Source organism: Oncorhynchus keta, chromosome 24 (genome assembly GCF_023373465.1).
Source record: "Oncorhynchus keta strain PuntledgeMale-10-30-2019 chromosome 24, Oket_V2, whole genome shotgun sequence".
Classification (NCBI taxonomy): domain Eukaryota; kingdom Metazoa; phylum Chordata; class Actinopteri; order Salmoniformes; family Salmonidae; genus Oncorhynchus; species Oncorhynchus keta.
Window position 1 is genome coordinate 38,716,062 of NC_068444.1, and position 25,328 is coordinate 38,741,389.

General features: G+C 45.3%; 1 protein-coding gene and 1 long non-coding RNA gene across 4 annotated transcripts; one reads left to right on the top strand and one right to left on the bottom strand.

Moving 5' to 3' along the window:
• The first annotated feature begins 1,147 nt into the window (after positions 1–1,147).
• p4ha1a (prolyl 4-hydroxylase, alpha polypeptide I a) lies at positions 1,148–25,262 on the top strand. 3 transcript variants are annotated; one of them, XM_052478308.1, is made up of 16 exons: positions 1,148–1,286; positions 3,208–3,314; positions 5,499–5,595; positions 6,143–6,294; positions 6,577–6,714; positions 12,081–12,329; positions 12,441–12,652; positions 14,391–14,567; positions 16,936–17,006; positions 17,755–17,820; positions 20,354–20,453; positions 22,237–22,290; positions 22,474–22,539; positions 22,760–22,828; positions 22,945–23,041; positions 23,257–25,262. In XM_052478308.1, the coding sequence occupies exons 2-16, from the start codon at positions 3,230–3,232 to the stop codon at positions 23,325–23,327; spliced, it is 1,704 nt and encodes a 567-aa protein (XP_052334268.1). In that variant the 5' UTR covers positions 1,148–1,286; positions 3,208–3,229; the 3' UTR covers positions 23,328–25,262. The 3 variants fall into 3 exon arrangements, with proteins under 3 accessions (XP_052334268.1, XP_052334266.1, XP_052334267.1); XM_052478306.1 differs by lacking the exon at positions 17,755–17,820; XM_052478307.1 differs by lacking the exon at positions 16,936–17,006 and having other exon boundaries at positions 17,750–17,820.
• Positions 17,828–19,286, bottom strand: LOC127911458 (uncharacterized). Its single transcript, XR_008078616.1, has 3 exons — positions 18,825–19,286; positions 18,380–18,503; positions 17,828–18,131 (listed from the first exon to the last, which is right to left on the bottom strand). It is a non-coding gene; the product is annotated as an uncharacterized LOC127911458 (long non-coding RNA).
• Positions 25,263–25,328: the final 66 nt, after the last annotated feature.

Below are 25,328 nucleotides of genomic sequence, written 5' to 3' on the forward strand. Positions count from 1 at the left end.
CAGAGAGACATGCATTTAACCAGGCGCTAGTTTTGTCGCATCCGGACTACTATTTAGTCGTGTGGTCAGGTGCCACAAAGAGGGACCTCAGAAAATAACAATTGGCTCAGAACTGGGAAGCATGGCCGGCCCTTAAATGGACACGGGGAGCTAACATGACTAATATGCACATACATCTCTCATGGCTTAAAGTGGAGAAGAGATTGACTTAAACCCTATTTGTTTTTGTAAGAAGTGTTGACATGTTGAATGCACAAGGAGTCTGTTTAAACTACTATCACACAGCTCGGACACCCATGCATACCCCACAAGACATGCCACCAGAAGTCTCTTCACAATCCCCAAGTCCAGAACAGACTATGGGAGGCGCACAGTACTACATAGAGCCATGACTACATGGAACTCTAGTCTACATCAGGTAACTGATGCAAGCAGTAGAATCAGATTTTTCTTTAAACAAATAAAAATAGACCTTATAGACACAGGCACAGACCCACACGCCTACACATATACATGATAAGACACTCACTCTACACACAGGTACACATGCACTTTGTATTGTAGATATGTGGTAGTAGAGTAGCAACCTGAGGGAACACACTTAATGTGTTGTGAAAAGTGCTATGAAATGTAATGTCATGTAATATTTTTAATCGTATATAACTGCCTTAATGTCGCTGGACCCCAGCAAGAGTAGCTGCTTAATAAAAAATACACATTTTAATCATGAAATGTAACTACGACTATTGTGAAAATGTCTACTTCCTTTATTTTTTAAATATTTATTCTCGAAATGAAATGTAGAGATTATTCTCTAAATAATGACACTTTATTCACCAAATTTGATTTTGACTTAATTCTCGAAATATTGCTTATTCTCGAAATTGTACCATTAAAAAAAAGTACTCTCCAAGCAAAAAAAATGTATCCAAGAACCACCACCCATCGCTGTTTATTTTATTTGTTTATTTTTGCTTGGCCATAATTGTCCATAATCCATTTACTCCGTAAATACGAAGATTGATTTCAGTAGTTTTGAGTAAAAGTACATTAAAACACGACTGTATTTCACTCATTGTTTAAATTCAGCCGCCAGGTGGCGACATTTTACCATCCTGTAAAATGTCACGGAAGAGGAAAGGGAAGGTCTCAAAAAAAGATTACTGGCACGTTAACCTACCAGCTCACCGCAGGTCAGTACAAATACCGAGGATTTGGAGAAAACAGCAGTGGCAATTGACGTGGGGATTTAACCCCCTTCCGAACGCATTGCTGGGCTGAAAAAGGTACCAAAATATGTCATTAATTATTGCATGATATCGCTCACTGTCGTATTTATTGGAGGAAACGTCTGGACATGTCCTCAGTCACTCTGGACCTAATGGCTAAACAGCTATTCGTTTTGGTCTGCTGCATTCCTTTATGAAATAACACATTGGGGAAAAAAATGTTTGACAGCCACATCGTTGTTGCAAATGAAACATTAGCTCGATTTTAGCTATTGATGCTGTGTTGTTATCTGGCTTGGCTTTGATTTGCCCTGCTGGACAGTAGCAACAATGTGTGAACGTATCAAAAAGTTGTATGTCGCACCTGCAGTAAAATGTAGCTTAAGCTCGATGTTTTTATCTCCAATGTGTTTTTTCCCCCCCATTCCACACGTAACAGTAACATGTTGCTGGAAACGATTGGTTGGGACGTTATTGTACACATGTTGCGACAATGTTGCTATTTCAAGAGAAGAGTTGCCTACGTGCAGATCGTTCAGAAACATAGCTGCGGGGTGAAGTTAGCTGACCCAACTCATCTCCATCGTGAAGGAAGTTCATTGAGTTTAGTCAGCTACTGCAGGGCCAGAATAATAAAATACCAGATGTGGAAAATGAAACTCAAGCGAATGTAACTTCCCTTTATTACCAATCTTTAATTTTGCAGTCAGACTCTGGTTATTGGAGGTAGGGCTTCTAAGAAATATATTTTTTTGATAGGGGAGCTCCCAAAATCCCCAGCAATGGGGGAGGGGCATGAACGTGGCAGATTTGTCTCCCCTAATTTCACTCCCTAGCCTGAACCTCTCCAACAGTAAGCTTGGCTATACATTTAGTTTATCACTCATTGACTCAAACGTTCCCAGTCAACTGCTGGAATACGTTTTCCTCAACCAATTAATGCAGCTTGTAAACAACATGGCTGTCAGCGTGTGTCATTGAACAATTATAAACCTTTTTAGTGAACAGTACTAGCCGATTACAGACACATCGCCTCTGCGTGTCCTCGCGAGTTCTCTTAACCTAATAGCCTAGCTGTCGGTAGTCTTGTAGAGTCACATCTCCCACATTCCAGACCATTTGGTGATGAGACCTACTTTACATTTTCCTAGACAGGGTTGAGTGATGGGTCATCTGTCCTGGGCCTCTGTTTAAGTGTTGCATGTCTGTTTCAAGGGTACCTATCAGATATCAAATCCAGACCAACATGAAAGTAATTAAGCCCATTGGCCTGTTTGTTTACTTTACTGTACCTTCTGCACTCCAGCCTTTTGTGTGAACTTGTGCACTCTCCCGGGTAGTTGATTGCCCATTGTAAATACTTGGGCTGCCCAAAAGGCTGGTGTGATGTCGTGTGTGGGAAATCAAGCCTTACCCTCCCACCTTGACCCCCCTCTGCTCCTTGCGCTCCTTGGGATGCGGGCTGCTGCTTGCACTGGCCGGCATGTGTACTCCATCATCCTAAAAGCCTCAAATGCCCTCTGGTCAGACAGAGTACTGTCCTCTTTGTCTCGAGCGGTCACTGTGAGTGTCAAGTCTGTTTGTTGTTGTTGTAGATAGACACTGTATAATGAAAATAACATGTTTTTTTTTCATAGGCTAAAAGTAATTGAAAATCCTCGCTTTGAGTCTACGAAGTGATTTTTTTTAGGAGCAACACGAGTTACACAATAGTAATTGTGTAAAGAACTAGGGCCTTCTGGGAGCAGTGAAAGGACCAGAGTGGGTCACGCTGGGGGCTTGAGTTGGCATTGGTTACATATTCACTCAGTGGGTTCTGGAGGCAAGCCTGGCAAAACCATCTCCCAGTGTAGGCAACAAATGAATAGGAGCTTCTGCTCAGCCAGTTAGCATGCTGAGACACGCAAGTGCCCTTACATCTCACAGGTGTTAATATGATACGTAACAGACTAACATCTCGTCTCCCTCTCTCTTACAGACCCCTGTGCAGCAGTGCAAAGATGGTGCCGAGGGGTGTCTGGTGTGTGTTGTTGACTTGTCTCTTCTGCACATCCTCCGCTGACAAAGATTTCTTCACCTCCATCGGTAAACATCCCCCTCCTTCTATTTTCCATGAACAATCCTTTATAGACCCCTTTATTCAGTAGGTTTAGGGCAATTCCACGTTCATGTAATTGCGCGGAGACGTAGATTTTCTCCCCCTCTCACTTAAAGTGTATGCCAAACAAAACCGGTTGATCTCAACGTTTAACAAACCATACAGCTCTTTGCACATAGACTACTTATAACAATCTGAGAGCATGAGACTGTAAGGTTCCATCTGAATTGTTGTCAAAATGTAGTTATTGACACAGCCTTGTTCTGTTCAATGTTCTCTACCGATATAGTACTCTAAATACCCCCAATTCATGTTAAGCTTAAAAGAATACAAGATAAAAAATTGCTGACACCATTCAAACCAATGAGAGTTCGGGACTTTAAAGGCCAATTATCTCATCTTTTTGCAGATAGAACCTTATAGTCCCAAGCTCTTGAATTTACACTAAACGTTTAAAAATAAAAACACATTTACTGGAAGAACTGCAGATGCAAAGTTTGGTAAGAGAATATCAGTCAAATCTCCCTCCGTTTTTTACGTGTCCACGCTTTCCAAAAACGATCTGCTCCAAATGAAGATTTAACGATGTCTGCAGAAAGAATGGGGTGTCAGCTAGGACATGACACACAGGCTTTTTAAAATAATCTGTTTTGGTTATTGAACTACTGTAAGTGAAGTGGTTTCACACCCGGTAACGGAATTGCGGTAACAGAATTGCGGTAACAGAATTGAGGTAACAGAATTGTGTCGTGGGTCCCTGACCTGTACTGCACAGAAATGCATTATTATGGTAATGAATGCCATTCTCTTAGTGGTGATGTATCCTAAATAGGTACACAAAGGTATAAATATGCAATATCCTACTTTGTATATTTGGATATTATTCTACACACGGGCTTAAAATGAGCTCTGCCACCACATTTGGTTGGTCCGAACTGGACCAAATCTGAACCAATGTCTACGTTTCACAAGTTTGGACATCAAACTACAGCACAGTAGAGCTCAAGTAGAGTACTGTACAGTCAAGTAGAATATAGTTCATTACAGTACAATACAGTGCATTATAGTGTACTCTAGTGTGCTCTACTGAACTATCTCTACTGTGCTGTACAAACTTGTGAACCCATATGTGGTTTGTGACCTATGATTTCCCATTGTAGCCCATTCAATATCAGAAATTCGGTTACTGATTTGGGATCCGAATTTTGCATTTTAATCACTTTATTGTTTTTATTTATTTAACTAGGCAAGTCAGTTTAAGAACAAATTATTATTTACAATGACGGCCTACCCCGGCCAAACCCTAACTCGGACGACGCTGGGCCAATTGTGCGCCGCCCTATGGGACTCCCAATCACGTCCGGTTGTGGTACAGCTAGGAATCGAACCAGGGTCTGTAGTGACGCCTTTAGCACTGAGATGTAGTGCCTTAGACTGCTGCGCCACTCGGGAGCCCTTAATTAATATGAATTAAATTATAACTAAATTAATACTTCATGAATTAACAAAATTCATATCAGTATAAACACTAACTCATTGACAGGTCTACCTTTACTTGTTACTTCTGTGCACTTCCATTATCCTCCCCCCCTCATAAGGGAGAGAAATTATACAATATAAAGATGTGGGTTTTTTGGTAATGGAATTTCAAGGCACAAAGGCAATGTTTCTTAAACTTACAGAATAATTTCTCCAACGCTTAATAGAAGTGTTGATATTAGTTGCCAGGGGTCTTCACCTCAACGTTACTGTGTTATGATGTGTTTTTAATACCTCTGAAGACGTTTTAATGGGAGATGTTTTCTAACACGCCTTTTTCAATGTTCCCCAGAAATCTAAAGCCTTTGCTCATTCCTCATTTTTAGGATGGAAAATGGTTGAAAAATGTATACATGCCTTTGTTCACAAAAATATAGACTCTTAGCTTTTATTTGACACCCAGTTTGATATGCTCCTATAATCTTCACGTTGGGGCTCATGGGTCTTTTTTAAGTTTTATTTTTTTTACATGGAAATTACTTTTATCATTACCATCCTGTCTTGGTCACAAACCTTAACCCTAGGGGTAGAAATGTGTTTATCACAGACATAAGCATTACAAACATGTATAGCTCTTCTATGTATTCAACATTTATACAACCTTTGACCCTGGTTTCACTTGTGTTCCCCAGGTCAGATGACAGATCTGCTGTACACAGAAAAGGACCTGGTCACCTCTCTGAAGGATTACATCAGAGCAGAGGAGAGCAAGCTGGAGCAAGTCAAAACGTGAGAGTAGAGCCCCCCTTAGTCGCTTTATCTCTCTAGCCCTATCTCGCCATCTTTGTCACACACTCTCAAATGACCAGATATCTACTCTCTCGTTCTTGCTCACTTTACACTCTCCCACACGGGCATACACACAATGGTATAAATACTAAGAGAATAATTTTCCATATCCTTCTTCACAATGCCACCTGTACAACAACACCCCCAGTGGGTATCATATTGCAGAGGGTGTCATGTCACTTACAATGGGCCCAGCTAACAAGACACCTAGTTTTCCTCTCTGGCTTATTGTGTTACTATAAAGAGACACCGTCAATGAACCAACTGGGTGTGTCAAGTCCAGGACATGACGCAACTGATCTCTTTATCTATTGCCTTTCAATGGTGCTGAGGGACAGGTTTGCGTTTATGTTTGTCTGTATAGGGAGTACACGAATACGATGTTTATGTATGTGTGTCATATGTAGAAATGCAATCAGACAAGGAATCACTGTTTGCTTCCAGGAGTCGTATACTGAATGTGTTTTCCCCTCCGCGACGTGTCCAGGTGGGCTCAGAAGCTGGACGTGTTGTCGGCCACGGCCACGCAGGACCCAGAGGGCTTCCTGGGCCACCCGGTCAACGCCTTCAAGCTGATGAAGAGACTCAACACAGAGTGGGGAGAGCTGGAAAGCCTGGTTCTCAAGGACATGTCTGATGGTCAGGGTTACTCACAGGCCTCTATAACGACTGTATACATGCTCTATTACCACATAAAGATTCATCCTTCCAAATGATTGTTACGTGCTAATTGACAAGTTATTTTTTTCAAACGATACAATCAGAAGCATTTTTTTCACTAAAGTGAAATGGAACAGGGTCTTTTCCCACTCAGGGAGGAACAAGATTGCTCTCCAAGCATCTTTTAGCATCTGTACCACCTTGAGGGAAGATCTCGTATAATAGAATTGAGCTTTGCAATCTTTCCTTCCCATACTCCAGGGTTCATCTCCAACCTGACCATCCAGAGACAGCACTTCCCCAATGATGACGACCAGACTGGGGCAGCCAAGGCCCTGATGAGGCTGCAGGACACCTACCGGCTGGACACGCAAACCATCTCCACGGGAGAGCTGCCTGGTGAGGGGTGATGGGGCAGGGAGGTAGAGGCTAGGGGCTTTAAGTCTATGCGTCACATGCTTTGTGAACAACGGGTATAGATTAACAGTGAAATACTTACTGGTGGGTCCTTTTCCAGCAATGCAGAGTTCATGATAAAAATGGAAATAGTGACACAAGGAATAAATACACAGTGATTAAGGAGTGAAAATAATATGTTTATCTACAGGGGGTACCAGGAACATATAGGTAAGGGTAAAGTGACTAGGCAACATGATAGATGGGTAGAGTCTAGTGTGTGTGTATAGAGTCAGTGTAAGAGAGTTAGTGCAAAAAAGGGTTAGTGCAGATAGTCCGGGTAGCCATTTGATGAGCTATTTAGCAGTCTTGTTTAGCAGGCTTATGGCTTGGGGGTAGAAGCTGTTCATGGTCCTGTTGGTTCCAGACTTGCCGTGCGGCAGTAGAGTGAACAGTATATGGCTTAAGGTGGTTGGAGTCTTTGACAATTCGTTGGGCCTTCCTCTGACACCTCCCGGTATAGAGGTCCTGGATGGCAGGGAGCTTGGCCCCAGTAATGTACTCAGCCTTACGAACCACACTCTGTGGTTTGCAGTTGCCGCACCAAGTGGTGATGCAGCCAGACAGGATGCAGCTGTAGAACTTTTTGAGGATCTGAGGGCCCATGCCTAATCTTTTCAGCCTCCCGAGGGAGAAGAGAGGCACTGTTGTGCCCTCTTCACAACTGTTAGGGTGTGTGTGAAAACCATGTTAATTCCTTAGTGTTGTGGACACCGAGGAACTTGAAGCTCTCGACCTGCTCCACTACAGCCCCGTCAATGTGGATGGGGGGTGTGCTCACCCCTCCATTTCATGTAGTCCACGATCAGCTCCTTTGTCTTGCTGACGTTGTGTGGTGCCACACTGCCAGGTCTCTGACCACCTCCCTTAATGTTAGTCATTTAGCAGACCCTCTAATCCAGAGCGATTTACAGTAGTGATTGCATACATTTCATACATTTTTCTCTCGTACTGGTCCTCTGTGGGAATCGAACCCACAACCCTGGCGTTGCAAGCTCCATGCTCTAACAGGCTGCCTCATCATCGTTGGTGATCAGACCTACCACCGGCGTGTCTGCAAACTTGATGATGATGTTGGAGTTGTGTTAGGCCACACATTCATGGGTTAATACTGAGTTCAAGAGGGGACTAAGCACACACCCCTGAGGAGTCCCCGTGTTGATTTAAAATAAAAATTAATTACATTTTTTATTTTTCACCATTATTTAACCAGGTAAGCTAGTTGAGAACAAGTTCTCATTTACAACTGCGACCTGGCCAAGATAAAGTAAAGCAGTGCGACACAAACAACAACCCAGAGTTACACATGGAATAAACAAGCGTACAGCCAATAACACAAAATAAAAAAAGAAAGTCTATATGCAGTGTGTGCAAATGGCGGGAGGAGGTAGGCCATAGTAACGAGGTAGTTACAATTGAGAAGATTAACACTGGAGTGATAGATGAGCAGATGATGATGTGCAAGTAGAAATACTGGTGTGCAAAAGGGCAGAAAAGTAAACAAAAAATGATATGGGGATGATGTAGGTAGATTGGGTGGGCTATTTACAGATGGGCTATGTACAGCTGCAGCGATTGGTTAGCTGCTCAGATAGCTGATGCTTAAAGTTATTGAGGGAAATATAAGTCACCAGCTTCAGCGAATTTTGCAATTTGTTCCAGTCATTGGCAGCAGAGAACTGGAAGGAAAGGCGGCCAAAGTACGTGTTGGCTTTGGGGATGGCCAGTGAAATATACCTGCTTGAGTGCATGCTACGGGTGAGTGTTGTTATCGTGAGCTGAGATAAGGCGGAGCTTTACCTAGCATCGACTTATAGATGACCTGGAGCCAGTGGGTCTGGCAACGAATATGTAGCGAGGGCCAGCCGACTAGAGCATACAGGTCGCAGTGGTGGGTGTTATAAGGGGCTTTGGTAACAAAACGGAGGGCACTGTGATAGACTGTGTCCAGTTTCCTGAGTAGAGTATTGGAAGCTATTTTGTAAATGACATCGCCGAAGTCGAGGATCGGTTGGATAGTCAGTTTTACGAGGGTATGTTTGGCGGTGTGAGTGAAGGAGGCTTTGTTGCGAAATAGGAAGCCGATTCTAGATTTAATTTTGGGTTGGAGATGTTTAATATGAGTCTGGAAGGAGAGTTTACAGTCTAGCCAGACGCCTAGGTATTTGTAGTTGTCCACATATTCTAAGTCAGAACCGTACAGAGTTGTGATGCTAGTCGGGCGGGCGGGTGTGGGCAGCGAACGGTTGAAAAGCATGCATTTGGTTTTACTAGCGTTTAAGAGCAGTTGGAAACCACGGAGGAGTGTTGTATGGCATTGAAGCTCGTTTGGAGGTTAGTTAACACAGTGTCCAAGGAAGGGCCAGATGTATACAGAATGGTGTTGCCTGCGTAGAGGTGTATCAGGGAATCACCCGCAGCAAGAGCGACATTGTTGATATATACAGAGAAAAGAGTCTGCCCAAGAATTGAACCCTGTGGTACCCCCATAGAGACTGCCAGAGGTCTGGACAACAGGCCCTCCGTTTTGACTCTGTCTGAGAAGTAGTTGGTGAACCAGGCGAGGCAGTCATTTGAGAAACCAAGGCTATTGAGTCTGCCGATAAGAATAGAGTGATTGACAGGTTGAAAGCCTTGGCCAGGTCGATGAAGACAGCTGCACAGTACTGTCATTTATCGATGGCGGTTAAGATATTTTTTAGTACCTTGAGCGTGGCCGAGGTACACCCGTGACCCTCTCGGAAACCGGATTGCACAGCGGAGAGGTACGGTGGGATTCGAAATGGTCGGTGATCTGTTTATTTACTTGGCTTTCGAAGACTTTAGAAAGGCAGGGCAGGATGGATATCAGTCTATAACAGTTTGGATCTAGTGTCACCCCCTTTGAAGAGGGGCATGACTGCGGCAGCTATCCAATCTTTAGGCATCTCGGACGATATGAAAGAGAGGTTGAACAGACGTGTAATAGGGGTTGCAACAATGGCGGTGGATAATTTTAGAAAGAGAGGGTCCAGAATTTCTAGCCCAGCTGATTTGTACGGGTCCAGGTTTTGGAGCTCTTTCAGGACATCTGCTATCTGGATTTGGGTGAAGGAAAAGTTGGGGAGGCTTGGGAAAATTGTTGCGGGGGGTGCGGAGCTGTTGGCCGGGGTTGAGGTAGCCAGGAGGACAACATGGCCAGCCGTAGAGAAATGCTTCTTGAAATTCTCGATTATCGTGGATTTATCGTTGGTGATAGATTTACCTAGCCTCAGTGCAGTGGGCAGCTGGGAGGAGGTGCTCTTATTCTCCATGGACTTTACAGTGTCCCAGAATTTTTTGGAGTTAGAGCTACAGGATGCAAATTTCTGTTTGAAAAAGCTAGTCTTTGCTTTCCTGGCTGACTGCGTGTATTGGTTCCTGACTTCCCTGAAAAGTTGCATATCGCATCGCGGGGACTATTCGATGCTAGTGCAGTCCGCTGGTCGAGGGCAGTTAGGTCTGGAGTGAACCAAGGGCTATATCTGTTCTTAGTTCTACATTTTTTGAAAGGGGCATGCTTATTTAAGATGGTGAGGAAATGACTTTTAACCTCTTTCGGGGGTGTGAAGCGCTACCGTTCGACCTGGCCAACATCCAGTGAAATTGCAGAGCGCCAAATTCAAAAACAGAGATACTCATTATAAAAATTAATGAAGCATACAAGTGTTATACATCGGTTTAAAGATGAACTTCTTGTTAATCCAACCACGGTGTCAGATTTCAAAAATACTTTACGGCAAAAGAGAACCACGCGATTATCTGAGAACAGTGCCCAGCAGACAAATCATTGCAAACAGTTAGCAGCCAAGAAGAGAAGTAACAAAAGTCAGAAATAGCAATACAATTTATCACTTACCTTTGATGATCTTCTTATGGTAGCGCTCCCAAGACTCCATGTTACACAATAAATGTTTGTTTCGTTCGATAAATTCCCTCTTTATATACAAAAAACTCTGTTTTGTTTGTGTTTTGTAATCCATTGGAACAAAGCACGGTCACAGCATGCAGATGAAAAATCTAAAAAGTACCATAAAAGTTTGTAGAAACATGTCAAACGATGTTTATAATCATTCCTCAGGTTGTTTTTGTCATAAATAATCAATCATATTTCAACCGGACAATAGCTTCGTCAATAGAAAAGGAGAAACAAGAAAGGCGCACATCCGGTCGGTCACACGCTGGACTCATGTTTGGAAATTTCCACTGTCCTCACATTGAAAGTGGTGTTCCTCCCTCATTTTTCAGAGTAAAAGCCTGAAACAATGGGGATCGTGAACTGCGTCATAAGTCTTTGTATGGTGGATAGGCTTTCAATGGAAAAACAGGCATTTCAAAATAAAGGCACTTCCAGGATGGATTTTCCTCAGGTTTTTGCCTGCCATATCAGTTCTGTTATACTCACAGACATTATTTTAACGGTTTTGGAAACTTGTGTTTTCTATCAAAATCGACCAATTATATGCATATCCTAGCGTCTGGATCTGAGTAGCAGGCAGTTTACTTTGGGCACGCTTTTCATCCAAAATTAGGAATGCTGCCCCCTACCCTAGTGAGGTTAAAGAACGACCAGGCATCCTCGACTGACGGGATGAGGTCAATATCCTTCCCGAATTGCAGAGGGAATGTCCAGGGAGGTGTCACCTGAGCTTGGCGATAAGCTTGCAGGGGACTATGGTGTTAAATGCGAGCAGTAGTCAATGAAGCATTCTTACCTTGGATATTCCTTTTGTCCAGGTGAGTGAGGGCAGTGTGGAGTGCAATAGAGATTGCGTTATCTATGGATCTATTGGGGGCGGTATGCGAATTGGAGTAAGGCTAAGGTGACTGGGATGATTGTGTTGATGTGAGCCATGACCAGCCTTTCAAAGCATTTCATGGCTATAGATGTGAGTGCTATGAGGTGATAGTCATTTAGGCACCTACTGGCTGGAAACACATACCATCTCCATGAGGGAACTGCCTGGTGAGGGGGGTGAGGAGCAGGCAGGGAAAGGCATGTGGAGGGAGCTGCATACCAGGAGTGGATTAGTAGTGGGCGTGTTGCCGGCAGAAGTTCTGTTATAGCTTCAGTGATTGCTGCTCCTGCTACTGTTACGGAGGGAAACCCTGCACAGGGCTCACAACATGCAGGGGAAAGCCCCATTTATTCCACATGAAGTCTTGAAATCCCATGTAATGCCATGGAAATGCACTGTATGCAAATGCTGCCGAGATGGAATTTTTATGCTGATGAGATGAGTATGTGTGTGTCGGATGCGTGTGTGTCACTCACTCATGTCTACACACAGGAACCAATACGGATGTCACTATGAGCCCGATGACGGTGGAGGACTGCTTTGAGCTGGGGAAGATCGCCTACTCTGATGCAGACTACTACCACACGGAGCTGTGGATGGAGCAGGCCCTGAAACAGCTGGACGGGGGAGAGGAGTCCACCGTGGACATGGTGACCATCCTGGATTACCTCAGCTACTCTATCTACCAGCAGGGGGAGCTAGAGAGGGCCCTGGACTACACCAAGAGACTGCTGAAATTGGGTGAGTGGATATTTGTGTTTCATATGCGTTTCATGTCTTGATTGTAATGCACAGGACAATACTGAGTAGATTCTCATCTTCAGTCCTAAATGTGTCTGCTGTGTTCCTCAGACTCTGCCCACCAGCGAGCCAATGGCAACCTGAAGTACTTTGAGTACCAGCTGGCCAAGCAGAAGAAGGTAGAGGCAGAGGAGGGCCTGAAGGAGAAGGAGAAGAGAGAGCGGGAGAAGCGGGAGGTGTCTGAGAAGAAGGGCAGACCTGCAGACTACCTGCCTGAGAGGAGGAAGTATGAACAGCTGTGTCGCGGCGAGGGCATCAAGATGGTGAGAGGCTGTACTGACCACTGGTGGCACTTTAAATCGGAGGACAGACTCCTAATAGTAGCTGGAATAGAATAAATGAAAATGGCTTCCATGTGTCTGATACTATTCAATTAATTTCTTTCCAGCCATTACTATGATCCATCCTCCCCTCACCAGCCTCCACTGGTACTAACACACACTCTGCATGCACAACTTCTAATGGCTATGTATTTTGATGTTTAAATGGCTTAAGTCCTACTCGTCTTGAAATGCTTTATATTTCACTGAACGAAAATATAAATGCAAAATGTAAAGTGTTTAAAAGATCCCAGGAATGTTCCATGCGCACAAAAAGCTTATTTCTCTCAAATTGTGTGTTCAAATGTGTTTTCATCCCTGTTGGTGAGCATTTCTCCTTTGCCAAGATCATCCATCCACCTGACAGGTGTGGCATATCAAGAAGCTGTTTAAACAGCGTGATCATTACGCAGCTGCACCTTATGGACAATAAAAGGCCACTTTAAAATGTGCAGTTTTGTCACACAACACAATGCCACACATGTCTCAAGGTGAGAGAGCATGCGATTGGCATGCTGACTTGAGGAATGTCCGCCAGAGCTGTTGCCAGAGGATTAAATGTTAATTTCTCCCAACGTCCTTTTAAAGAATTTGGTACTACGTCCAACCGGCCTCACAACCGCAGACCCGCGTGTATGGCGTTGTGTGGGCGAGCGGTTTGCTGATGTCAGCGTTGCGAATGGAGTGCCCCATGGTGGCGGTGGGGTTATGGTATGGGCAGGCATAAGCTACGGACAACGATTGCTGTCCCAGTTCTTCCACGGCCTACATACTCACCTGACATGTCACCCGTTGAGCATGTTTGGGATGCTCTGGATCGACAAGTAAGGCCGCGTGTTCCATTTCCCGCCAATATCCGTCAACTTCGCACAGCCATTGAAGAGGAGTGGGACAGCATTCCACAGTCCACAGCAGCCTGATCAACTCTGTGCTAAGGAGATGTCGCACTGCATGAGGCAAATGGTGGTCGTACCAGAGACAGACCTTTTCTGGTCCACGCCCCTACCTTTTTTTAAGGTATCTGTGACCAACAGATGCAAATCTCTATTCCCAGTCATGTGAAATCCATAGATTAGAGTCTTATTTATTTAAATTGACTGATTGCCTGATATGAACTGCAACTCAGTAAAATCCTTGAAATTGTTGCATGTTACATTTGATATTTTTTGTTCAGTATATATGGGTACTTCCTAAGCTATATGCTCATCCGAGAGAGAGACCAGTTCGATGTTTGGGCAGGACAATAGGGATCTTTTGGCACATTTTCCTGTGCTGCGTGAATCTCCTTAATGATTCTCTATGTCCTCTCTCCTGCATACACCGCTCCCTGCTTCTCCCCCTGGCTCTGCTTCAGCCCGTCTGTCTGTCCATAGATGGATCTGTTTACTCTAGTCATTATGTTTGGCAACGAGGCGGAAGCCTGGATGAACAAGTGTGTGTGTGTGTGTGTGTGTGTGTGTGTGTGTGTGTGTGTGTGTGCACTCGCTGAACCGTGCCTTGATAGATTCTAAGCCAGTAGCTATAGCAATGGCCAGAACTGTGAGAATGTCCCATATATGTCCCGTAATGTTTGGGTCAGATACCATAGCAAATTATCTGCAAGTTTGTGACCTCGGGTGACCCTCTGTGATTTATATATGATAATGATCTCTCTGTCTCTCTCTCCCTCCCCCTATCTCAGACCCCGCGGCGTCAGAGTCGTATGTTCTGCCGTTACTCTGACAACAACCGTCACCCCCTATACGTGCTGGGTCCCGTCAAGCAGGAGGACGAGTGGGACCGCCCACGCATCATCCGTTACCATGACATCCTCTCCAACAGCGAGATCGAGAAGGTCAAAGAGCTGGCCAAACCCAGGGTGAGTTCAAGGTCCACCCTCAGGGGAAGGCAAGGTCTGGGGTGTGGTAAGGGTTGCAAAATTCCAGTAATTTTTCCAGTTTTCCCCAAAAATTCCAAGATTTTCCAGAATTCCCATTTGGAGGACAGTTTTGGGAAAGTCTCTGGGATTTTTCAACCCTAAGTGTGGTAGGCGTTAAAATCAGTGGAGGCTGGTGGGGGTGCTATAGGAGGACAGGCTCATTGTAATGGCTGAGATGGAGTCATTGGTGTAAAGTACTTGAGTAAAAATTATTGAAAGTACATCTTAATATTTTTTTGGGGGGGTGTCTTTACTTTACTATTTATATTTTGGATTACTTTTACTTCACTACATTTTTATTTATTTTATTTTTTATTTCACCTTTATTTAACCAGGTAGGCTAGTTGAGAACAAGTTCTCATTTGCAACTGCGACCTGGCCAAGATAAAGCATAGCAGTGTGAACAGACAACACAGGAGTAATATAATAATATAAACAATTAACAAGGAGTAAGGAGTAAACAATTAACAATTAACAAGTCAATAACACAGTAGGAAAAAAAGGGGGGGGGTCTATATACATTGTGTGCAAAAGGCATGAGGAGGTAGGCGAATAATTAAAATTTTGCAGATTAACACTGGAGTGATAAATGATCAGATGGTCATGTACAGGTAGAGATATTGGTGTGCAAAAGAGCAGAAAAGCAAATAAATAAAAACAGTATGGGGATGAGGTAGGTGAAAATGGGTGGGCTATTTACCAATAGACTATGTACAGCTGCAGCGATCGGTTAGCTGCTCAGATAGCTGATGTTTGAAGTTGGTGAGGGAGATAAAAGTCTCCAACTTCAGCGATTTTTGCAATTGCTCCAGTCACAGGCAGCAGAGTACTGAACGAAAGGCGGCCAAATGAGGTGTTGGCTTTAGGGATGATCAGTGAGATACACCTGCTGGAGCGCGTGCTACGGATGGGTGTTGCCATCGTGACCAGTGAACTGAGATAAGGCGGAGCTTTACCTAGCATGGACTTGTAGATGACCTGGAGCCAGTGGGTCTGGCGACGAATATGTAGCGAGGGCCAGCCGACTAGAGCATACAAGTCGCAGTGGTGGGTGGTATAAGGTGCTTTAGTGACAAAACGGATGGCACTGTGATAGACTGCATCCAGTTTGCTGAGTAGAGTGTTGGAAGCCATTTTGTAGATGACATCGCCGAAGTCGAGGATCGGTAGGATAGTCAGTTTTACTAGGGTAAGCTTGGCGGCGTGAGTGAAGGAGGCTTTGTTGCGGAATAGAAAGCCGACTCTTGATTTGATTTTCGATTGGAGATGTTTGATATGAGTCTGGAAGGAGAGTTCCTAAAGAAAATTATGCCGTTTTTACTCCATACATTTTCCCTGACACCCAAAAGTACTTGTTACATTTTGAATGCTCAGCAGGACAGGAAAATTGTCTTATTCACACACTTATCAAGAGAACATCCCTGGTCATCCCCACTACCTCTGTGTTGGAGAGTTCCCCTGGCTACCCATAAAGAAAAAAAGTCATTTAAAAAAATGTTTGCTTTACATAAGGAATATGAAATGATTTATGCTTTTTACTTTTGATACTTAACTATATTTTAGTAATTACATTTACTTTTGATACTTAAGTATATGTACTCAAGTAGTATTTTACTGGGTGACTTTCACTTTTACTTGAGTCATTTTCTATTAAGGTATCTTTTACTTTTAGTATGAACATTGGGTATTTTTTCCAGCACTGGATGGAATAAATGGAACGGAGTCAAAACATGTTTTTCATATGTTTGATGTGTTGGATACGGTCCCATTTCTTTTATTCCAGCCTTTACAATGAGCCCGTCTTCCTATAGCTCGCCCCACCAGCCTCCACTGGTTAAAATGTGTGTAATATGCACGTTCCATTGCTGCCATAAGAACACTGGGGATGCCCACTCTGCCTGAGGACCTGACTGTGTACAATGTTTTTGTTTATTTGTTACACACTGGCTGGATAAGAGCAACATCCCACTTGCTTGGCTCATGCAGTAGTATTTGATAGCTCAGTTCGAACTAAAAGGGAGTTTTGACCCGGCAATGAACATCACCTCAAACTATCATAACCAAATCGTAGCTTCATATCAAACACATATCTGACTTTTGGATAAATCGTGTATTGATGTCGATGATCGAGATCCATAACTCAAGCTGTGGTTCAGCTCTTGGAGAGGGTAAGGGAACCCAGCAGGGACACACAGCACAGACTTAATGTAGCCTAGTAGTGTATGTGGGTCCAGCAGCCAGCCAGTGTGTAACAGGGATTGTCCCTGTAACCCGTGTCCTCTCGGCCGGTTGGTTGTTGGCTCCACAGCTGCGCCGGGCCACCATCTCCAACCCCATTACTGGTGTGCTGGAGACCGCCCACTATCGCATCAGCAAGAGGTAAGACCAGCAGGCAGGGATGGGCACAACACTGTAACCCAAACCGTGTCTCTGTCTGTAACGCCAAACCCCTCTGCACCCCGCACCCCCTCCGCTTCGGGCAGGAACCTTGGCAAAAGCACAACAGCTAGTCGCGAACTCTACGACTTAAGCGTAGAATGAATATAACTGATTGTACACAATGCCTAGTGTAAATTGATAGTTTGTATGTTTGGGGAACTTGTGCTATTATTGCCTGACCAAGTTACTTTTTTTGTGAAATGTAGATATTTAGGGTATATTGGAAGGTAGGTTGATTTTGAAGAAGGTATTATTCTGGGCCCGTGCTCTTGCCAAGACGTCCTGCCACTTCTTTGATCATAACAAGAGGGAGGAAGAGGAGTCGAGTATCCTCTGCTTGTTATCTGACTCCTTTAACAGTAGTCGGGGTTCTGTTAGGGGCAGTCTAATATCTCATCTTCCTTTTGTAGCATCTCAATTAAGTTTGGCCATTTTGGACAGTGGCCATTACCTGAGTGCAAGCTCAGCAAGTCGTTTGCTGCAATGGTTTTAGACAGCATGGTTCGCATGCCCTGGCCCGGCATCAGTCTGGCTTTCATACAGTTGCTTGGATCATTCAGTGACCATCTCTCTCTATCTCTGTCTCTGTCTCTTTCTATTTCTCTGTCTCTCCTCTTCCTCTCTGTGTGTCTGTCCTTCACTTTTGTGATCTGTGACTGTAATGTGAACCGTCCGGGAGCTAGCTAAGGCGCGCCACCGTGCATGACCCCCAAACAGGGAAACTCACCACGGCCCATTACAGAGTCTCCAAGAGGTAAGGGGTCAAAGGTGAAGGGGAGGGGCCTGCATGAGGCCCTGCCCGCCCTTTCACGCTGCTCATCCCTCCCCCTCACCCCTTTGTGGACCTTTGCTTACGGTTTCACCTCCCTCCCCCCTGACCTATCCAGTCAGATCCCTCCCTCCCCCTGACCTATCCAGTCAGATCCCTCCCTCCCCCTGACCTATCCAGTCAGATCCCTCCCTCCCCCTGACCTATCCAGTCAGATCCCTCCCTCCCCCTGACCTATCCAGTCAGATCCCTCCCTCCCCCTGACCTATCCAGTCAGATCCCTCCCTCCCCCTGACCTATCCAGTCAGATCCCCCCTCCCCCTGACCTATCCAGTCAGATCCCTCCCTCCCCCTGACCTAACCAATCAGATCCCTCCCTCCCCCTGACCTATCCAGTCAGATCCCTCCCTCCCCCTGACCTAACCAGTCAGATCCCTCCCTCCCCCTGACCTATCCAGTCAGATCCCCCCCCTTCCCCTAACCTATCCAGTCAGATCCCTCCCTCCCCCTGACCTAACCAGTCAGATCCCTCCCTCCCCCTGACCTATCCAGTCAGATCCCTCCCTCCCCCTGACCTATCCAGTCAGATCCCTCCCTCCCCCTGACCTATCCAGTCAGATCCCTCCCTCCCCCTGACCTATCCAGTCAGATCCCTCCCTCCCCCTGACCTATCAAGTCAGATCCCTCCCTCCCCTGACCTATGACCATCCAGTCAGATCCCTCCCCTGACCCCTGACCTATCCAGTCAGATCCCTTCCTCCCTCTGACCTATCATCCAGTCAGATCCCTCCCCTGACCCCCTGACCTATCCAGTCAGATCCCTCCCTCCCCCTGACCTATCAAGTCAGATCCCTCCCTCCCCTGACCTATCAAGTCAGATCCCTCCCTCCCCCTGACCTATCCAGTCAGATCCCCTCCCTCTGACCTATCCAGTCAGATCCCCTCCCTCCCTCCCTGACCTATCCAGTCAGATCCCTCCCTCCCCTGACCTATCCAGTCAGATCCCTCCCTCCCCCTGACCTATCCAGTCAGATCCCTCCCTCCCCCTGACCTATCCAGTCAGATCCCTCCCTCCCTCTGACCTATCAAGTCAGATCCCTCCCTCCCCCTGACCTATCCAGTCAGATCCCTTCCTTTCCAACTCATCAGATGATGGACATTAATCAGCATGACAAGACACGGTAATTTTACCTGCTCTTTTTCTTTGAAAACACAAGGACTTTTTTCAGGTTATCTTGGTGCAGGCTCCGGTGTATCTTACAGAATGTTATTTCAGCGTGTGGGTGGAAGTCAAAGTTGAATTCGTCTTACAGGAAGGTGGCTGCCGGGCCCCTTGGCTCCCTTCAAGCCTGTTTGATGTGGAGCGGTTATAGAGCGCCCCCTTGTGCGGATTGAGCCTAGACGAGCAAATGGAAACATGGCGGTGACCACGTTCTTTTCCTCAAGTCTGATACCCCAGATTCTAGGTTCATAACGACCTTTGATCCCCTTCACCTAAATGAGTTAAATACATTAAGCGTTGTGCTCATTAACATGCAACGTTTTAATGAATTATCTTATGGCCATTAGTTATCCGGGTTCTTAGGCTGTATATATTTGTCTTTTTGTGAGATGAATGGTTCAATCAACCAGTCTGATACAGCAAACATATTTGTAACTGTACAGCCAATATAGCTGCTGATGGCACATTTATATCTGAGGATTTTAGCCAGAATTCTGTCCGTACTCTCCTAATAACAGCACTTCAAAAATAGACCAGAGTAATTCAACACACACACACACACACACATTTCTACTTCAGTATGTATGACTAGATTGAGCCATTTCAAGGCATGTCTTATTCATATATATAACATGCACAGGCTACACTAATTAACTGGATGCACATAGGACACACACAGACACTCACTTTAAATGATGGTGTGTAAACACAGGGCCTGAGACTGGGGCTTTGTCTGACTCTACGTGGTTCGACCCGTCGAGGGGCCCAAGTGAGGTGCGGCTCCTATCCAATGGAAGGATGAGATCTTGGTCTGCCCAGTCTACTCTGCTGCCTGCTGGACACTTAACAGAGTCTTCTGTTACTCCCATACCATTCTAATCCAATATGTTTATATTTTACGTAGAGGGACAGAAGGACTGAGGTCTGTTAAGTGAATAACCCCAAATGGTTACTCTGCCCCATTGTCCTTGGCGAGAAACAGTTAGTTTTCATTAACTAAGGGGATTCTTCAAATAGAAGCATATCAAAAGGAGAAATGAAAAAAAAAAAAAAAAAAACATTTTGCTTTGAGACTTGTGGATAAATATGGGATAAATATGGGATAAATATGGAGTTTCCCTTGAAGCGTTCTGTCCCAACCAGCCTGTTTCCTTCTCTTACACCCTTCTAACATACAGTACTAACGCATGCAGCCCCATGCTCATCTGTAATAATGTTAGTCAGCTGCCTGGCTGCAATTGATCATAAATCCAGGAGCTATTTTACGACTCAGAAACTCTCCGTCTCTCATCATAGTGCGTGGCTAACCGCCTATGAGGATCCAGTAGTGGACAAGATAAACCAGCGCATTGAGGATATCACCGGCCTGAATGTCAAGACAGCAGAGGAGCTGCAGGTAACGCAACACAACATCCGGTTGGCTGAGGGAGTTTGGTAGGACTGGCAGGAGTGAATACTCTCGCAGTACACCTATGGGGTTTAGCAACCAATGATGTGAATATACACTGAGTATATGAAACATTAAGAACACCTGCTTTTTCCATGACAGGTCCATCAGGTGAATCCAGGTGAAATATATGAATCACTTATGTACTGTGCGTCACTTGTTAAATCTACTTGAATCGGTATAGATGAAGGAGGAGACAGGTTAAAAAAAGATTTTTGTGTCTTGAGACATGGATTGTGTATGTGTGCCATTCAGAGGGTGAATGTGCAAGACAAAAGATTTCAAGTGCCTTTGAACAGGGTATGGTAGTAGGTGCCAGGCGCACCAGTTTGTGTCAAGAACTGCGACGCTGCTGGGTTTTTCACGCTCAACAGTTTCCCGTGTGTATCAAGAATGATCCACCACCCAAAGACATCCAGCCAACGTGACACAACTGTGGGAAGGATTGGAGTCAACATACATTTACATTTAAGTCATTTAGCAGACGCTCTTATCCAGAGCGACTTACAAATTGGTGCATTCACCTTATGACATCCAGTGGAACAGCCACTTTACAATAGTGCATCTAAATCTTTTAAGGGGGGTGAGAAGGATTACTTTATCCTATCCTAGGTATTCCTTAAAGAGGTGGGGTTTCAGGTGTCTCCTGAAGGTGGTGATTGACTCCGCTGTCCTGGCGTCGTGGGGGAGTTTGTTCCACCATTGGGGGGCCAGAGCAGCGAACAGTTTTGACTGGGCTGAGCGGGAACTGTACTTCCTCAGTGGTAGGGAGGCGAGCAGGCCAGAGGTGGATGAACGCAGTGCCCTTGTTTGGGTGTAGGGCCTGATCAGAGCCTGGAGGTACTGAGGTGCCGTTCCCCTCACAGCTCCGTAGGGAAGCACCATGGTCTTGTAGCGGATGCGAGCTTCAACTGGAAGCCAGTGGAGAGAGCGGAGGAGCAGGGTGACGTGAGAGAACTTGGGAAGGTTGAACACCAGACGGGCTGCAGCGTTCTGGATGAGATGTAGGGGTTTAATGGCACAGGCAGGGAGCCCAGCCAACAGCGAGTTGCAGTAATCCAGACGGGAGATGACAAGTGCCTGGATTAGGACCTGCGCCGCTTCCTGTGTGAGGCAGGGTCGTACTCTGCGGATGTTGTAGAGCATGAACCTACAGGAACGGGCCACCGCCTTGATGTTAGTTGAGAACGACAGGGTGTTGTCCAGGATCACGCCAAGGTTCTTAGCGCTCTGGGAGGAGGACACAATGGAGTTTGAATGGAACATGGGCCAGCATCTGTGTGCAATGCTTTCGACAACTTGTAGAGTCCATGCCCCGACAAATTGAGGCTGTTCTGAGGGCAGGGGGGGGGGGTGCAACTCAATATTAGGAAGATGTTCCTAATGTTTGGTATGTTCAGTGTATATGCCTATTATAGCAACAGGGTGCAAAATGTATTCCATGCAGTGACTACATCTGCAGTGCTTGCTGTTTGGGGATTTAGGCTGGTTTTCTGTATAGCACTTTGTGACATCTACTGATGGTTAAAAGGGCTTTATAAATACATTTGATTGATCGTTCAGGAATGAACTTTACTGCTGTTTGCTACTTAGGAAGAGCCAATGAAAGACTAGTGTTTGTACTGTGAAGGTAAAGCGGAAGGAAAGGTCATTCTACAGTATTGAACACGAGTGTCTCTAATGACAACACAGCATCTGTCACTGTTCATACCCTCTCTTCCTCTCTCCCCAGGTGGCAAATTACGGCGTGGGCGGGCAATACGAGCCCCACTTTGACTTTGGGCGGGTAAACAAGGCTTCTCTTTCTATTCTGGTCAGGGAACGATGACGTGCATGACCGAGAGTCAGTGGGTGACTGTTGATGGCTGGCACACTTGCAGCTACTGTTAGTGGGTTCATATCTGGGTGGGTTTTTGCCTTGAGTGTTATTCAACTTTAGACCCTTTGTGTTTGTTCCCTGTCTTTGCAGAAAGATGAACCAGATGCGTTTAAAGAGCTGGGCACCGGGAACCGCATCGCCACCTGGTTAATTTACGTTAGTATCTCTGCTTTATACATGTCCATTAAGCAATCCGCTGTTTCAAGGTCTATTTCATAGCTATGGATACACTTTCGATCTTCCATTTACCCATGTGTAAATCTGTCTCATTTCCAAGATTCCATTGAACAGCAATGGGGTTCAATTATGTTGAACTTGAAAAATCTCTGCTATTACAGTGACCGATGGCTTGAAGACGCTCTCTTCTCTGTTGCAGATGAGTGACGTGCCATCAGGGGGCGCCACTGTCTTTACAGACGTGGGAGCTGCAGTGTGGCCCAAAAAGGTGAGACGCACAACTGTGGTGTTCACTTCGCATTCTTTTCCTGTGATGATATTTGAACGCTAAATCAGGAACGGTGTCTTTTAATTGCGTGTATATATGTAAACTGTTGTTTTCAGGGAAGTGCGGTGTTCTGGTATAACCTGTTTGCCAGCGGGGAGGGTGACTACAGCACGCGGCACGCAGCCTGCCCCGTCCTAGTGGGTAACAAGTGGGGTGAGCCGGCCTATTTCTCATTACATCCTTTAATCCTGTCATATTACCTACACCCTGAGAACTTCAGGTCTGCCTGAGGGCAGAAATGACCTTGTGTCCTGTCGGCAAACTGTTTGCTCCAGCAGTTAAACAGTGGGTCCTTTTTCCTATGTCATGTTTTGTTGATGTGTGTGTTTATATGTCCACCTGGCTTAGTTTTCATCTTCTCTCTCCAGTGTCTAACAAGTGGATTCACGAGCGAGGCCAAGAGTTCAGAAGACGTTGCACTCTGGACGAGTCTGACTGATCAAACGGAATAAAACACCTTTTTCCTCTTCCAATCCCTCCTCCTGGACCCACCTGACTCTCTGTGCACGCTGGGGGGTGAAGTGCCCTCTGACCTCCCCACCCCCTTCCTCTCCTTCCTTCTCTCCAAACTCAAGAGTTCACTCAGTGGTTCTGTGAGGCTCTGGCTGCTCATGTGATCTGTCACATTTTATTTTTTATCTGGTGTGTGTGTGTGTGTGTGTGTGTGTGTGTGTGTGGTTCACCAGTCCCGGTCTGTGCCTTCTGTTGATGGGTTTTTGCACACTCAGACTGCACAGCTGTCTTAAAACCTGGGGAACTTTTATTTAACTCTCACCCTTTAACATGGACTTTTATGTTGATACTATCGACAAAATACTCAATTAACTAGTTCAGCGTTTCCCAACTCTGGTCCTTGAATACCCCAACAGTACACATTTGTATTGTAGCCCCCAGACAAGCACACCTGATTCAACTTGTCAACTCATCATCAAGCCCTTGATAAGTTGAATGAGATGTGTTTGTCCAGAACTCCAACGAAATGGTGTACTGTTCGGAGGACTGGGTTCGGAGGACTGGAGGACCGGAGTTGGGAAAACAATGAACTAGAGCAATCAACACAACTGCTTCTCCCTTTGCAACTTCCTACAACATTACATATTTTCATGTGCACTTCTCGTTTCCTTACCATCACTCCAATCCTCTCCTCGCCCACTGTGACCCAGCACACAGAGGGACGTGACCAGTCATAAAGGCACTGTCATACTCTCCCACGATGTCCCCCCTTCTCCTCCTTTCCCTCTCTATCAACAGGTCAGAATCAGATGACCCCCACATATCAAGCCTCCTGGGATTAAAGACACTTGACCCATCTTGGTCTGACCCGCAGGGCATACACAGGGCTAGACTGGGGGGGAGTTGTCGTCGCTGGTAAGATGGAGGTTTATTGGTTGGTTGTGCTATGACAGTCAGGGTTACTCAATAGGCCAAGGCTCTAAATAATGGCCGTTCTAGTTGTGTACGCGTATGAAACAATGTGGTGCAACCTGATGCGTTAAGACAGGGGATCACCAATGTAACTGCAAAGACTTACTATAATGTGACCGTGCTCAGAAACCATTCTTTACATTGTTGATGGAAACTTATATAGTACACTATGCACAGGGTCTGGGTTACTATCGGACGACGGGAAGGTCTCTGAACAGTGCTTATGACAAGTGATTATCACTGATTCACTGTGATATATTGACAGAGAAGCTGTGCCAGCCCCCCTCTTTTCCTTCTCTCTCTATCCCTTACACCCCTCTTCTCCACCAAGGCCATGCATGCCTCGGGGCTATTTCAGCCCTGAGGTCATTCACTCCACGACAAACACTACTGCATCTGCTGCACAAATAAACACTGACTTTTAATGCCAAAGGTACACGATGTCTTTTAGTTTTTCTGTCTCTCTCAACGCGCTCTGTTCCTCCTGTGTCTCCCACTCCACTCTCTGCCTTGGTGAATTACTGTAAACTAAAGCTCGTACCTGGTCAACTGATGATTCAATCATCAACTGATGATTCATTGGGTTTGATGATAATAGGATTTCATCCCTAAAATGACTGAATGAAATATGACGCTAAGAATCGATAAGAAATATTTCTTCCGTATCACTCCAAACCTGGTTCCTCCACTCCACAGTTTAAGACTATGCTGACCCTAGGAATAACGATAGCTGATGAGAGGCAGTTGCTGATATTGTTCAGAGGGTCCCTGGTTCGAGCCCGGGTTGGGAGGCAAGGAGAGGGACAGAAGCAACACGGTTACATGTATATCCTCCCAGATGCAGGCCTTTTTATTTTGAATTGTAATGATGATGGGATGTGTGGGGATATGTGTTGTACATGTGAGATTAATGTTTTCTACAGAAATAAATATTACGTTAAGTAAAGAATTCAGTGTGGAGTGAGTCAGTGTTTTACATTATTTGTCCAGACCAGACGCATAATTGATTGGAACA